Raw genomic sequence first — 15,708 nt, 5'->3', positions numbered from 1 at the left:
GGCAAGGCCAATAATTGTTACCTATCCCTAATTACTGTCAAGAAAGTAATGGTCAACCACCTCCTTGAATTGTGACAGTTCATGGGGTGTTGATACATCTAGAGTACTGTTATGGAAACAGCTCTGAGATTCTGCTGTCAAAATATATTGTTAGTGGAAGGCATAAATGTTTAAATTTGTGGTTGGGATGCTGATAAGATGGATTGCTTTGTCCCAGCTTATGCCAAGTTTCTTGAATGTGGTTGAGAGTTGTACTCATCTAGGCTTTTGAGTGTATTCCATGATACTCCTGACTTATGCCTTCTAGATATTGAAAAGATTCTGGGAGTCAGGAGATGACTATTAATCCAGAAAATCCAGTTTCTATAAACTATTCTTGTAACTACATTATTTAAAGGCTGGTCCAGATATAGTTCTGCAGGATGCTAATGGTTGAGGGTTGGTGGTCAGCAATGGTAATCCTTTTGAATGCCCTGGGAAGGTGGCCAAATTCCCTTTTATTCAACATGTCATTGACTGGCATTTGAGACACACAAATGTTACCCACCACCAATCAGCCCAAGTCTGAAAGTTGCCCAGGTCTTGCTGCATGTGAGCAAGGACCATTTCATGATCTGAGAAGTTGCAAATGGGACTGAACTTCGACTCTATCCAGGAAACTGAAGGGCCAATAGCAGAATTAAATTCAGCAGAATTTTCTTCTACATGAAAGTGGTTTATTGAGATCATTAAAACATTTCCAACTTTTACAACATGTAATAAATCTATTGCAGCTGTATGGAGGGTCACCGTGACAAATGTGAAATTGCTGCAGCCCATTCTGCAGAAGCATGTTGTGGATTACACGCCTTGAATGGACATCTCCAATAAAATTAAAGTGTTGGAACAAGGTGAGCGGATCTTCTGAATTTCCATATACAACTCTGCGGAAGAATAATAGGAAATAAATATAATGAGCCTTACAAAGACTTCATTGCAAAAATAGTTTGTTTAGTTTTGTGAATTTTCAACCTAAATCAATCTTCATGCCAACTTAGTACTTTTTTAAAAAAATAGTAAAATCAGAAACAACTTTCAGCCAAATTCTCTTCATTCCTTATGACAATGAAACTGTTAAGTGTTCCACGTGATGAGCTTGGTCATTAAAATAAAATAACTACAAATCCAGATTTATCTTTTTTGTCATGTTGCTGGTTTTCTAAAACAGCAACATGACAAAAAACAAGCTATTGAGAAATTCTTTATTCATTTATCTTACGTTATGTATAATCTCATCACATGGACATTGTCACATGGGAAAGTTTGGATACATAACAGCAAGGTTTCTAAACTGGGACTATTGCTGAGAATTTACTCAAGCAAAACTGGAGAGCTTGCCAGCACAGAGCACTGGCAAGTTTCACTTCCTACCCGAGTGGCATCCATTGTTTCTAGCCAACAAGTTCAAATTCGTGAATGTCCCAATATGGTAGAATTGATGTTTTTCAATACTCCCCTGACAAAACTGTACTGTCTACATATTTATATCAATGAAAAGAAAGACCTCCTAACTGCAACTCATTGAGCTGAGGATGGAGGTGGGATGATTATAGGGGTTTGCTGAAGAGAAAATAAATTTAGGTTAAATTGTGTAGTCTTAGAGACTGGAAGTTTTAAACAAATTGGAAGGTATCCTCCAGCAACTTAACAATTCTGTGCTTGTGAGTTGTCATGGCTCCAGTTCATCATGAGGAAAAGATCAAAAGAATGCTTGCCAAGTACTAACACCTACTTTACTTAATCATCAATGTATTCAAATGGCTCTGGTGGTTCCGGTTCTTCTTCTTCTTCCTCAATTTTGGGTCCATGCGCAGCAACAGGTTCCACAAGCTCCTCTGTGTCTTCACTGGTATCCTTTAGAATTATAATCCCTCCAATTGACAGCTGCAACAATATATTTTTGTCACATTAATAGCAGAGCAACAAAACTCATTAAGAAGTGACATTTTTTTTTAGAAGAAAAATCTAAAAATCTAATCAATGCAGGTTTCTTCATTTTGCAGAATTTCAAAAGTGAAAATAAACTTATGCAATGATTCACATCGTTGGATGAGGATATGTAATGCATTTTACAATATAACTGAATCATATCTTCAGTATCAATAAGGGGACCAGGTCAGCCTTTATTGCCCATGAATACAAGTTAATAGATTCACAAAGCTTTTCACCAAATTGATAGTTTGATCAATAGTCTCCAACATAGAGTTATAGAGATGTACAGCACAGAAACAGACCCTTTGGTCCAACTCATCCATGCCGACCAGATATCCAAACCTAATCTAGTTTCACTAGCCAGCAGTCGGCCCATATCCCCCAAACCCTTCTTATTCACTTACCCATCCAGATGCCTTTTAAATGTTACAATTGTACCAGCCTCCACCATTTCCTCTGGCAGCTTATTTCATACATGCACCACCCTTTATGTGAACAAGCTGCTCCTTAGGTCTCTTTTATACATTTTTCCTCTCACCCTAAATCTATGCCCTCTATACTGGATGCCCCCACCCCAGGGAAAAGATCCTATCATATCCATGCCCTTCATGATTTTATAAACTTTTATAAGGTCACCCCTCAGCCTCTGACGCTCCAGAGAAAACAGCCCCAGACTGTTCAACCTCTCCCTATAGCTTAAATCCTCCAACCCTGGCAACATCCTCGTAAATCTTTTCGGAACCCTTTCAAGTTTCACAACATCCTTCCAAAAGGAAGGCGACCAGAACTGCAATATTCCAAAAGTGGCCTAACCAACCGTAACATAACCTCCCAACACCTATACTCAACAATCCGACCGATAAAGGAAAGCATACCAAATGCCTTCTTCTTGATCTTATCTGCAACTCTACTTTCAAGGAGCTATGAACCTGTACTCCAAGGTCTCTTTGTTCAGCAACACTCCCTCGGACCTTACCATTAAGTGTATAGGCCCTGCAAAGATTTGCTTTCCCAAAGTGCAACACCTTGCATTTATCTAAATTAAACTCCATCTGCCACTCCTCAGCCCATTGGCCCATCTGATCAAGATCCTATTGTAATCTGAGGTAATCTTCTTTGCTGTCCACTGCACCTCTAAATTTGATGTCATCTGCAAACTTACTAATTATGGCTCCTACATTCACATCCAAATCATTTAAATAAATGACCCAGCACTGATCCTTGTGGCACTCCAACTCATCTTTCCGGCAAGGTTTTTGTTAAATATCTCCATTTACAACTCAGCACGCATATTTTTCTTTATTCTCCTCAAAAGATCTGAAAAGGTCATGCAACCACACATTAAGAATTACCGTGCATATTGGTAATTAGCCCAGCACCAAAAAACAATAAAATCGCACCAACACTACAAATTTGAAAAGTTAACTCAAAGTGATGAGATTTTAAGTAAAGGTGCCTACCTTCCCTCTTAGGTGAACATAAAAGATCCTATTTCACTCTTTCAAAGAAAGGCAGTACCTTGTCAGTATTAATCCTTATAACAGCCACAGATGGTGGGTCCTACCCTTCCAATTTGTCTTTCTTGCGAAATGTTTCAGTTCTGTGTATTCTAAACATCCCCTTCATTATGCGCTTCTACATCACTATTGATCTATCTTTTAACATAATATGACAGTTCACTTTAGCTTGCTCTGCTTTCCTGCCCTTATAATTGCCTTACTTAAGTTTAAAATACTAGTCTTAGTCCCAGTCTTCTTTCCCTCAAACTCAATGCAAAATTCAATCAATTATATTATGATTGCTGCTACAAAAGGGCATTTCTACAGAAGTAATTAATTAATCCTATCTCTTGATCAATAAGAGGTCTAGTATTACTTGCTCAAAGATGTCCTGTTCTAAGAAACTATCCCAAAGGCATTTTATGAACACCTCACCTTGGCTACTTTTGTCCACCTGATATTTTCAGTCTAACATAGTTTAAAACTCCCTATGATTATTACTGCACCTTTCTGACAGGGTCCTGATTTTCATTATTTTATACTCCAGCCTATAGTGTGGTTACTGTTAAGAGACTTGCACATCACTCCCACAAGTGACTGTGTGTCTTTATCATTTCTCATCTTTAACCAAACGTTCTACATCCTGGTTTCCTGAATTTAGGGCACCCAGTGTCTATTAAGCTAATACCATTATTAATTAACACAGCCTCATCTCTCTCTTTGTTTTAATCTTCCTAGTTTCCTAAATACCCTTCAATATTCAGTTCCCAATTAGTGTCATCCTGCAACCATCACACTTATTTGTGCTCTCTGTTCATCTGTTTTGTTACATGCTACTGTATATGCATGTACTAAGATACAGACCCTTTCTACTTCCCTAGTTATGTGGCACTCAAGAACAATCCCAACACAGTTCAGGCTTAGATCATTCCAAGGGTACAGCCCCTGCTTTGCAAAGGCCTCTCAGTCAGTCCTTGAGCAACATATTCACTCCTCTGATCTTAACTGGTTAATAATTTAACAGGAAATAACTCCACGGACATATTCCAGAACTACATGCCTAGTCCATAGAATCATAGGTATTTACAGCATAGAAAAAAAGGTTTATCTGCCCATTGTTCTTGACCAGTGCAGAATCAATCACCTAACTATTCTAATTCCATTTTCTAGCACTTGGCCCATAGTCTTGTTTCAAGAGTATGGTGCAGGAAAAAGCACGACAGGTCAGGCAGCATCCAAGGAGCAGGACAATCGAAATTTTGGACATAAGCCAGTCATCAGGAATGAGCTTGTGGGCCAGGCAGCTGAAAGATAAATGGGAGGGAGGTGGGGGGGAAAGAGGGCAGCTGAAGGTGGGGTAGAAGGTGATAGGTTGGAGAGGAGGTTAGAGCAGATAGATGGGAAAGATGATGAATAGGTCAAGAGGGCAATGCTGAGTTGGAGGCTTGGGACTGGGATAAGGTGGAGGATGGGGAAATGAGGAAATCGGTGAAATCCACATTAATTCCATGTGGTTGCAGGGTCCCAAGACGGAAGATGTGGCATTCTTCCTCTAGACGTCGGGTGGTTGGGGTTTGGCAATGGAAGTGGCCCAGGACTTGCATATCCTTGGTGGAGTGGAAGGGGAAGTTGAGTGTTCCACCACGGGGTGGTGGGGTTTGTTGGTGCGGGTGTCCCAGAGATGTTCTCTGGAACGATCTGCAAGTTGGCATCCTGCCTCCCTGATGCAGAGGACACCACTGTTACATCCGATGCAATGTGGCCCTTGAGCTTGTTATGCCATTTAATAAGATTGTGGTTAATTTAATTGTGGTCTCAAATCCACTTTTGTGTTTATCCTCAGATCCCATACTGATCGAAAATCTCTTTCATTCACCCTTGAATACATTCCTAATTATCACTGCTTTTGGGGAAAGAGAATTCCACAGACTAGTATGTCCCGGCGAAAAAAAATCTCCTAATCTCAATTCTTTGGAAGGAGACCTCTGATTCTTAAGGCATGCCCCTATTTTATCTTCTTCATAACAGCACACATCCTCCTAGTATCATCCAACCAAATCCCCCAAGATCTCATTTCAAAAAGACCATCTCATTCTTCTAACTCCAATGAATACAGGCCCGATGTATTTAACCTTTCATCATTAGAGGAAAGAATTGAGTGAACCTTTACTGAACTGTTTCAAAAAGATACCAAATTATTGTCTGATTCTGTGCAGGAGTTGAGGGTGTGGTAGCAAGATAGAGCGAGGTGTTTGTAATATTCTTGTGGAATGTGACTTGTTACCTTGATGTTGCTAATGAAAATCATGTAGATGAGAAACAATAATGAGAGACAAGAATAGAAATTTGGACAATTCCAGAAGTAAGGAGCAGGGGATGGTAAGAGAAGTTACTGCAGGAAATTCTCTGTTTACAATTATATCAGTGACAGTAGATATTGGTAAAGTGGGTTCAATACAACTGAATAACAGAACACACGTCAATGGCTGAAATCTTCAGAGTGTTTTATCTATTGAAAACTGCATGGTAAAAATTGATACAAAGCAGGTGATACTGTATGAGCCACCTGTTTGGTTTAATCAAACTGAATATGGGCAAAGAGTACAATTGGCAGCTGATGTGATAATTTAAGTTGAATTTTAACCCCATATTTTCAGTCAAAATTCTTTATTCAAAAGTGGTTTCTATAATTGTTACAATCATCAAGCAGAGTGACTCTTAATTTATGTATTTTGCACTAACTGACAGCAATTTAAAAAAGACATTACTCACAGGTTTAAAAGGTTGATACCTGCACCCCTCTGGCATAACCAAGACTTTAAGTTGTGCAGGCATTACTCGGGCAGGGTTCTCCAATAACTGGCTACTTGGCTCTGGCTCTTTTTTCTTTTCCTTCTCTTTATCTTCATCCTTTTTCTCAGTCTCTTCCTAAAGATGATGAATGAAGGGAAATCAGCATATAAGTGTATTGAAACGACCATGTAAACCTCGTATTAGTGTCAGTTTATTCTTGTTCAAAAGCAACAAAACAATAATAGATCATTGAGTGATATGCGCTCAGTTTGTACTTACAACTTCCATTTTCTCTTCCTCTTTCTCTTTTCCCTTGTCTTTTTCCTTCTCCTTCTTCTTTGCTTTGGCAGTGATTGACAGGACAGCTGTGGAAACCTGAGGGTTTAACAGATAATATGTTTTCTAATCAAGCCTAACAATCATAGAATTAGAAACTGAAACAGAAGTGCTGAGTCACAGGTAAACAGAGTAGGGAAGGCGCATTTGGTATGCTTGCCTTTATTGGTCAATGCATTATGAGTGTGGGGAGTTGGAGCAGTTCAGGACATTGGTTAGGCTACTTTTGGAATATCATATTCAATTCTGGTCTCCCCGCTATAGGAACAACTTAGATTAGATTTCCTCAGGTGGAAACAGGCCCTTTGGCCCAACAAGTCCACACTGACCCTCCGAAGAGTAACCCACCCAGACTCATTTCCCTACATTTACCCCTGACTAATGCACCTAACACTATGGGCAAATTAACTTGGCCAATTCACCTGACCTGCACATCTTTGGACTGTGGGAAGAAACGCATGCAGACACGGGGAGAATGTGCAAACTCCACACAGTCGCCAGAGGCCAGAATCAAACCTTGGTCCCTGGCACTGTGAGACAGCAGTGCTAACCACTGAGCCACCATAGGTGAATGGAAACTTGAAAGGGCTCAGGTAAGATTTACAAGGATATTCCCAGGGTTGGAGGGTTTGAGCTCTAGGGAGAGGTTGAATAGGCTGGGACTATTTTCCCTAGAGGATTGGAGGACAGCGGGGGTGATCTTCGAGAAGTTTATAAAATGATGAGGGATATGGACAGAGTGAATAGTCAAGGTCTTTTCCCCAGGGTAGGGGAATCCTAAACTAGAGGGCATAGGTTTAAGGTGAGAGGGGTAAGATATAAAAGGAATCCATGGGGCAACGTTTTCACAGAGAGGTAGTGAGAGTATGGAATGAGTTGCTATAGGAAGTAATGGAGGCTGGTACAGTTGCAACATTTAAAAGGCACATGGAGGAGTATATGAATAGGAAGAGTTGAGAAAGAGAAGGGCCAAAATCTGGTAAATAGGACTAGATTAATGGAAAATACCTGGTTGGCATGGACAAGTTGGACTGGAAGGTCCGTTTCCATGCTGTACATCTCCGTATTTGCAAAATACTTTTAGAAAGATTTAAGACTATAAAAATTTTAGAACTCAAAGTTAAAATTCAAGAGGGCAACCAAAACAACAGCAGCTATAGGTCATCTACAAACTACTGAAACAATAGAGCAGCTGTCAATGGTTGAGATATTCATGCTCTACAATTTCTGAAAACTGCAAGGTCAAAATTGTCTTGGGTGACAACACAAAACAAATAGCTTTTACTGGCCACCTGCTCATTCTAATAGAACTGAACATGGGCAATGAGATGAAAAGTGGCTGAGGCGACATCCATCTTATTACAATTTTTTGCTACAATTAAGGTACAGATTAGATGTCCTTCCTTAAAAAAGGATTGAACTGCAAATCAGAGAAGGTATACTTAATTCCTGTGTTGAAGTAGTTGCCTGATGTAGAAAAGCTGGGCAAGTTGACTTTGTGTTCACTGGAGTTTAAAAGAATAAGAGTAATGGTATTGAAACATATAAAGATACTGAAGTCACTTGGCAGATTGGATGCTGAGAAGATGCTTTGCCTTGTGGGTGAGACAAGAACCAGGATGGAGATTGTGGCGCTGGAAAAGCACAGCATGCCAGGCAGCACCCAAGGAGCAGGAGAATTGATGCCTCAGGCACAAGCTCCTCATCAGTTTCTCCTAGTTGAAGAACCAGGATGCTCAGTTTAAAAATTAAGATAGTGAGGAGAAGAAATACTTCCTCTCAGAAAGCAGTTGGTGAAATTCTCTTCCCAGATGATCAGTGGAAGCAGAGTAACTGAGTATTTTTAAGTCTGATTTAGATAGCTATTTGATTAACAAGAATGTCAAAGGTGACAGGAAATTGATAAGAAGTAGATAGGAAAATAAAGTTGAGGCCACTCAGGTCAGTCTTGATCTTATCAAATGGCTGAGCAAGTTTGAGAGGGCCGAACAGTCTGTTCGTATGTACCGTTCCTCAAAGAATAAATATTTTCGTTCTTCAGTTTCTAGCTACAACGTGACTGCTTTGACAATGGCAAGATTGATTAAGCATTCACGCTTAAATCAATCCACTGAGTTACAGATGTTTTGGACAGAAAGACTTGAATATTTCACTTTCCCTATTTCAAAGCTCAATAAAATTCATAATGCAAATTCAAGTCCATCAAATTGAAAGAAAATGCATTAACAGGTTTTCATACTTAATAACAAGGGAACAAGAATTACATGAAAAAACAAAAATACTTAAATCTCCACGATCAATATAGTCTGCAATTCTCCTCTACTTATACAAATAGATTACAAAGAGTTTGCCTTGCATCTTGATTTGAATGGAAATGGCATGTAAAATAAACCTTTTCTTTTTCCTTCTCTTTAGGAACTTCCAGGGGAGCAGGATAGGCAAATGTTGATGGCTTACAATTCGAACGGTACTGAACTTTAGGCATCTGTGAACAAAGAATATCATACACATATTCAGAAAGAATTGAAAAAGCTGTATAAGTAAGGGTAAATGAATGTTTAAATATGTTGGAACAACTACTTTTCCCAAGTTCAACTACTTTGAAGAAAAACAGATTTGCATATGTATAGCACATTCACACACCCAAGGATGTTCCAAAGTGCATTAGCCAATTAAGCGTATCTGATGCATAGTTATTGTTGTAATGCAGGAAATGTCAGCACATAATTTACTCTAAACACTGCTTGAGGTTTCATGGGATATTTACATCCACCTGAGAACACAAACAGAACCTAACTTACTGCCTTATCTGAAAAAGACTACCTCTAGCAATCTCTCTAAATCAGAATAAATTGTGCGGTAAATCCCGGGAATCTGAGTTGAATCTACAATCAAAGATGAATATTCCATTACAGCGACAGCTGACATTAATGGGTATTTAACTATCTCCTTCTGTACTTCTTAGTCTTCAATCATTGTACTGAAACACCACATAATTGTATTTTGAGTCTTTTACTACATGCTGCTGAAACTTCTGTAGAATCCCAAGGCTGAATAACATTAACTATTTTTTGTCATACGTTTGTACCTTACTAATTTCAAGTTACAACCAACGGTCTGCATGTATTCTTATTTAATAATATCTAAATTAATTTTCTTTTGAAATGAATGTAATTGCTTCTCTTTTCTGTTGCTGAAAAATAACACTGCCAGATTGTTGCCAACTGAAGAGTTCAGAAAATTTCACTTAATTGACCTACCACCTCAACTTCAGAAGACAAGACAAAACAGCCATCTTATGACTGAGTAAGCATGTTCATGCTAACTTAGTAGGGTAGCATACATCTTTTGACGCTGAACCAGAAGAAACATAGATCTATCATATCATCACCACAAACAAATTTATGAACAAGTGCAACAGTAAGTAAATGGGATGAAAATAAAATTGAAAATAGCTGTATAGGGTAGCAAGGAATGAAAAACAGATGTTAACAAAACAATTAAGTTACCTTGAGATCCTTGTTTAGCCCAATGACTGCAGTTGGAGTAAAGGCCAGAGACAAGAAATGTGAATGAGGAAACCAGAACCAGAACTGGGTAAATACCAGCACCCCAACCACTGAGGGCATATGGGTATGACCTGTCCGTGACTGGAGTGAAATAGTCATGTTGCGTCCACCTACAAAAAAAAAGGAGAAAAGTTTACATTAGAACACAGAACATTGCAGCGCACTACAGACCTTTTGGCCTTAGATGTTGCGCCAACCTGTGAAATCAGTTTGAATCCCAACTAATCAACGCTATTCCATTCTCGTCCATATGCGTATCCAATGACCATTTAAATGCCCTTAAAGTTAGCAAGTCCAAAACTGTTGCAGGCAGTGCATTCCACATCCCTACTACTGAGTAAAGAAACAACCTTTGACATCTGTCCTATATCCATTACCCCTCAATTTAAAGCTATGTCCCCTCATGCTAGCCATTTAAGGAGTAAGGCTCTCACTGTCCAGCCGATCTAACCCTCTGATTATCTTATATCTCAATTAAGTCACTTCTCAACCTTCTTTTCTCTAACGAAAACAGGTTCAAGTCCCTCAGCCTTTCTTCCTAAGACTTTCCCTCCGTACCAGGCAACATCCTTGTAAATCTCCTCTGACCCCTTTTCAAAGCTTCCACAGTCTTCCTATAATGCAATGACCAGAGAGGTACACAATACCCAAAGTGCGGCCGCACCAGAGCTTTGTACAGCTGCAGCATGACCTCATGGTTCTGAAACTTAATCCCTTTACTAATAAACGCTAACACACCATATGCCTTCATGACAGCCCTATCAACCTGGGTGACAACTTGGAGGGATCTATGCACCTGGACATCAAGATTTCTTTGCTCATCTACATTACCAAGAATCTTACCTTTCACCTAGTACTCTGCATTCCCGTTACTCCTTCCAAAGTGAATCACCTCACACTTTTCTTCATTAAACATTATTTGCCACTTCTCAGCCCAGCTCTGCAGCTTATTTATGTCCCTCTGTAATCTACAACATCTTTCGGCACTATCTACAACTGTAGCAACCTTAGTGTTATCCGCAAATTTACTAACCCATCCTTCTACGCCCTCATCCTGGTTGTTTATAAAAATGACAGAGAGCAGTGGACCCAAAACAGATCCTTGCGGCACACCACTGTAACTGAACTCGAGGATGAACGTTTCCCATCAACCACCATCCTCTGCCTTCTTTCAGCTAGCCAATTTCTGATCCAAACCGCTAAATCAACTTCAATCCCATGCTTCCGTATTTTGTGCAGTAGCCTACCATGGGGAATCTTTTCAAATCCCTTACTGAAATCCATATACAGCACATCAACGGTTTTACTCTCATCCACCTGTTTGGTCACCTTTTCAAAGAACTCAAAGATTTGTAAGGCACAACCACCCTTTACAAAACTGTGTTGACTATCCCTAATCAACGGATTCCTATCGAGATGATTATAAATCCTCTCTCTCATAACAGTAAAGCACAATTATTGATTTGAATGATTTTAAGGATGCAAGACAAGAATAGAGGTACTGGCGTGCACATGGATGCTTTTGTATCAAAACACATTGATCAAGTAAAGCATATTCAATTCAGCTTTATTACAATACTTTGGGTGCTGGCCAAAACCGACCAAGCATGATCTATGAAAATGAGTAGAAAAAAGTAATGCTTTTAATTTGTTTCTCAGACTTCAAACTAGTTTCTGCATAGTCTCAGAATTTTCAAACTCTGATTTATTCTAGCACAGGAGTTTAATTTACATAAATGAGAAGTGCTGCATTTTGGAAAGGCAAATCAGGGCAGGATTTATACACTTAATGCCAAGGTCCTGGGGACTGTTGCTGAACAAACAGGTTCAGGTGTGGAGTGCAGGTTCATAGCTCCTTAAACGTGGAGTTGCATGTAGCTAGTATAGTGAAGGTGGCGTTCGGTATGCTTTCTGATCAGAGCATTAAATAAAGGAGTTGCAAGGTCATGTTGCAGCTGTACAGGACATTGGTTAGGCTACTTTTGAAATATTGCGTGCAACGCTGGTCTCCCTCCTGTAGGAAGGATGTTGCGAAACTTGAAAGGGTTCAGAAAAGATGCACAAGGATGTTGCCAGGGTTGGAGGGCTTAAGCTATAGGCAGAGGCTGAACAGATTGGGGCTGCTTTCCCTGGAGCATCGGAGGCTGAGGGGTGACCTTATAGATATTTGTAAAATCATGAGGGGCATGGATAAGTTAAATAAACATGGTCTTTTCCCTGGGGTGGGGGAGTCCAGAATTAGAAGGCATAGGTTTAGGGTAAAGGGGAAAGATTTATAAGGGACCTAAGGGGTAACCTGTATAGAATGAGCTGCCAGAGGTAGTAGTGGAAGCTGGTACAATTCCAACATTTAAAAGGCATCTGGATGGATATATGAACAGGAAGGGTTGAAAAGGATATGGGCCTAGCTTAACTTAGGATATCTGATCGGCATGGATGAGTTGGACCAAAGAGTCTGTTGCCGTATTGCACATCTCCATGACTACGACTTTATTTTCTGGGAATTATATTTACAAATTTGGGTTTTGTTCAAAAACAATCAGATTATCATCATCTTATTCTTTATTGTGTGTCAAAAGATATAACATAGGAACATACAAAATGAAAAGCAGTTGCCTACTCGACCTCTTAAACCTGCATCACTTAAGATCATGGCTCATTGGAATATATCTGCCCCCATAATCTTTTATCCCCTTATTTATCAAGAATCTACCTACTTCTGCCTTACAAATATTCAAGGAGCTTTTGTGGAAGAGCTCCAAACAACTGTAACCTTCTGAGAAAAAGGTTTGCATCTGTTTAAGTGATCACTTCTTATGAAATAGATCCCATGTTATATGCTCTCCTACAAGTAGAAACATCTTTCTTCTGTTAAGACCGCTCAAGATTTCATGTGTTTTAACCAAGTTCACTCTTAATCTTTTAATCTCCAGCAGATACAACCTAGCAAACACCCTATGAATTACTTTCAAACATTTAGACCCTTTCTTAAATAAGCAGACCAATATTGTGCACAGGACTTCAGATACAAATTAATATAACTTAAATTCAGCATGCAAGATGATTTCAAGGTAAACACTAGATCTTCCGATAGTAAATATTTCACTTAAGTGTTGGATATTAACAGAGTGGCTGTGACTGAGGCAGCTTCGAGACCTTAAGAGTATGAAGACCTTAAAAGCCCCTGAAGCAACTCAACCTTAAGCTAACCTATTAAGGTGAACCTTGCAGCAGTTATCAACTGCATTCAAATATATTTTCATTTTTTGATTTCTATGTTTAGGTTCAAGGGGTAGCAATAAACAATTATAACAAGCCCTTCAGCTGATTGCAGGGCAAAAGTGAGGACTGCAGATGCTGGAAATCAGGGTCCAGATAAGAGTGGTGCTGCAAAAGCACAAGAAATACAGGCAAACCTAGTGATTGCCAGCCAATGAAGAGGATTTATAACATGGTTTTAAAAAGACATGAAATCAAGGTCTGTGTGCATTCTTAGATGAACGTAAATGATCAAGTCAAAGAACTGAGGAACTGCACCAGTGTGCTGGAAAACATTTACCCCTCAGCCAAAATCTAAATCAGATTATTTACCCACAATGGGAGTTAACTATGTGTAAAATGATTACAACACTTCCCACATTACAAGTGTAATTATACCTCAAAGCATTTCATGGTCTAAGTCCTTTTCAGAACAACCATAGATTTAGATAGATGGAAAGTAAGGCTGCTTACTTTCTGTCATGGAAATCTTGGGAGGTTTACTTCTAGGGATGGATGTCAAAGTGTGTGGGGAGGGCTGACACAAATAGTAAGAGATACAAGAAAATTATCAAAAAGGACCTTGATTATGATTAAACTGATAGGTGGCACGGTGGCTCAGTGGTTAGCACTGGTGCCTCACAGCACCTGGGACCCAGGTTCGATTTCAGCCTCAGATGACTGTGTGGAGTTTGTACATTACCTCCGTGTTTGTGTGAGTTTCCACTGGGGAGCTCCAGTTTACTCCCACAGTCCAAAGATGCGCAGGTTAAGTGAATTGGCCATACCAAATTGCCTGTCACATTCAGTGATATGTTAGCCATGGGAAGGGTAGGGGAATGAGTCTGGGTGGGATACTCTTTGGGTCGGTGTGGACTTGTTGGGCCAAAATAGTCAGTTTCCACCCTGTAGGGATTCTATGGAATAGCAAGGTAATGTGAATTAGGAGATTGCGGGGTGGTAGTGAAAATGGGTAGGAGATTTCACATGATAAGAGGTCAGGTTCTCTTATATAAGAGAGAATTTACATGGTTGTAACAAGGCTAACAATGCTTCAATCGCATGTACGATGTTGCCAGTCATGAGTCAAGATTCCATTAAACTACAATTTCAATACAATCTTGTGCGTTAAGCTTTTGGGAGGCATTTATTGATGATTGGATATTTTACAAGAAACAAACTGAGGAGCAGTGATTGCCATCAGCTGACATTCCAATGGACAATGGTGGGTGGAATAAAATGGAATGGCAACACAACCACTCACTGGCCACAAAGAATGGTGAGAGAGATCAATAAGACAATTAAAATTGCTCATTGTAAGGAGGCAGCGGTGGCTGATAAATTGGGCCCTTTGTCATAAAGAGCAATTGTTCGCTGCAACTGGAGACAAGTAACAAGGCAGAGCAATAGTGAAGATCAGGTGGGTCTTCTTGAATTATTGAAGGACAATAAAAACTAAAATTGTCAAGTCAATGAAAAAGCATTCACCAGTTAAATGATATGCTCACACAAGTGACAAATTCAATAATAGGCATGGCATTCTTATAGCTTGAGAAAATATAGAAAATTGTCTGTACATTCCTAATCTTTAAAATTAGATGTTGCTCTCAGTGGTGAATGAACATCAATTAATATTCACCTCACTAACAATTGTCTACAGATATTTTATGAGCTTATTATGTGAGATTTCTTGGAATGTGGCATCTTTTCCACCGTGGCATACTCTGGGGGGATGTGTGACATGACAGAAGAACAGCATAATTAGACTTATTGACCAAGTAGGTACTTGAGTGGTTTTACACAGGGAGTGAGGAGTAGAGTCCTGGAATTTTTGGAAACTTAAAAGTGGACCAAACCTCAAGGTCTGGAGGAGTTGTACCCCAGTCCGCCATAGGAGACAAGGAAGGAAATTACAGGTGCTCGGATTCAAATTATGACTTCCTCTCTGGCAATGGGGAGGTGCATGAGGACTTAAGGACAACTAACGTAGTTCCACTTTTCAAGAAGGGTAATAGAGATAGACAAGGGAATTACGAGAGTCTCATATTAGTGATTTGGAAAAATTCTGATTAAGGATAGTCAGCATCACTTTGTTAGAGGCAGATCATGCAGCTTATATGGATTCCAGCAAAGTGTTTGACATGACACTGTATAGAAGCCTTATAGAGGAGGAAAAAGAACAGGGGTCTCAGGGTAACTTGGCAAGTTGGATCCAAAACTGCAGACACAGTGGTGGTGGAATGTTGTTTGTGTGACTGTAGGCCAGTGTCCAGTGGCATACT

The 15,708-nt window shown here is 39.6% G+C and overlaps 1 protein-coding gene across 1 annotated transcript in view; it reads right to left on the bottom strand.

The window, feature by feature from the left end:
- Positions 1–694: 694 nt before the first annotated feature.
- psmd1 (proteasome 26S subunit, non-ATPase 1) overlaps positions 695–15,708 on the bottom strand; it is a 104,066-nt gene continuing 89,052 nt past the window's right edge. Inside the window, exons 20-25 of the mRNA XM_060834717.1 lie at positions 10,109–10,278; positions 8,992–9,084; positions 6,543–6,638; positions 6,243–6,398; positions 1,772–1,923; positions 695–923 (exon numbers count right to left, since the gene is read on the bottom strand). Of these exons, the coding sequence (XP_060690700.1) occupies positions 1,777–1,923; positions 6,243–6,398; positions 6,543–6,638; positions 8,992–9,084; positions 10,109–10,278 (662 nt within the window). The 3' untranslated portion in view covers positions 695–923; positions 1,772–1,776. The remainder of the gene's footprint in view (positions 924–1,771; positions 1,924–6,242; positions 6,399–6,542; positions 6,639–8,991; positions 9,085–10,108; positions 10,279–15,708) is intronic.

The sequence above is a fragment of the Hemiscyllium ocellatum genome, chromosome 13 (genome assembly GCF_020745735.1).
Source record: "Hemiscyllium ocellatum isolate sHemOce1 chromosome 13, sHemOce1.pat.X.cur, whole genome shotgun sequence".
NCBI lineage: Eukaryota > Metazoa > Chordata > Chondrichthyes > Orectolobiformes > Hemiscylliidae > Hemiscyllium > Hemiscyllium ocellatum.
Note: the sequence above shows the minus strand (reverse complement) of the source record. Positions and strands in the feature narration are given on the sequence as shown.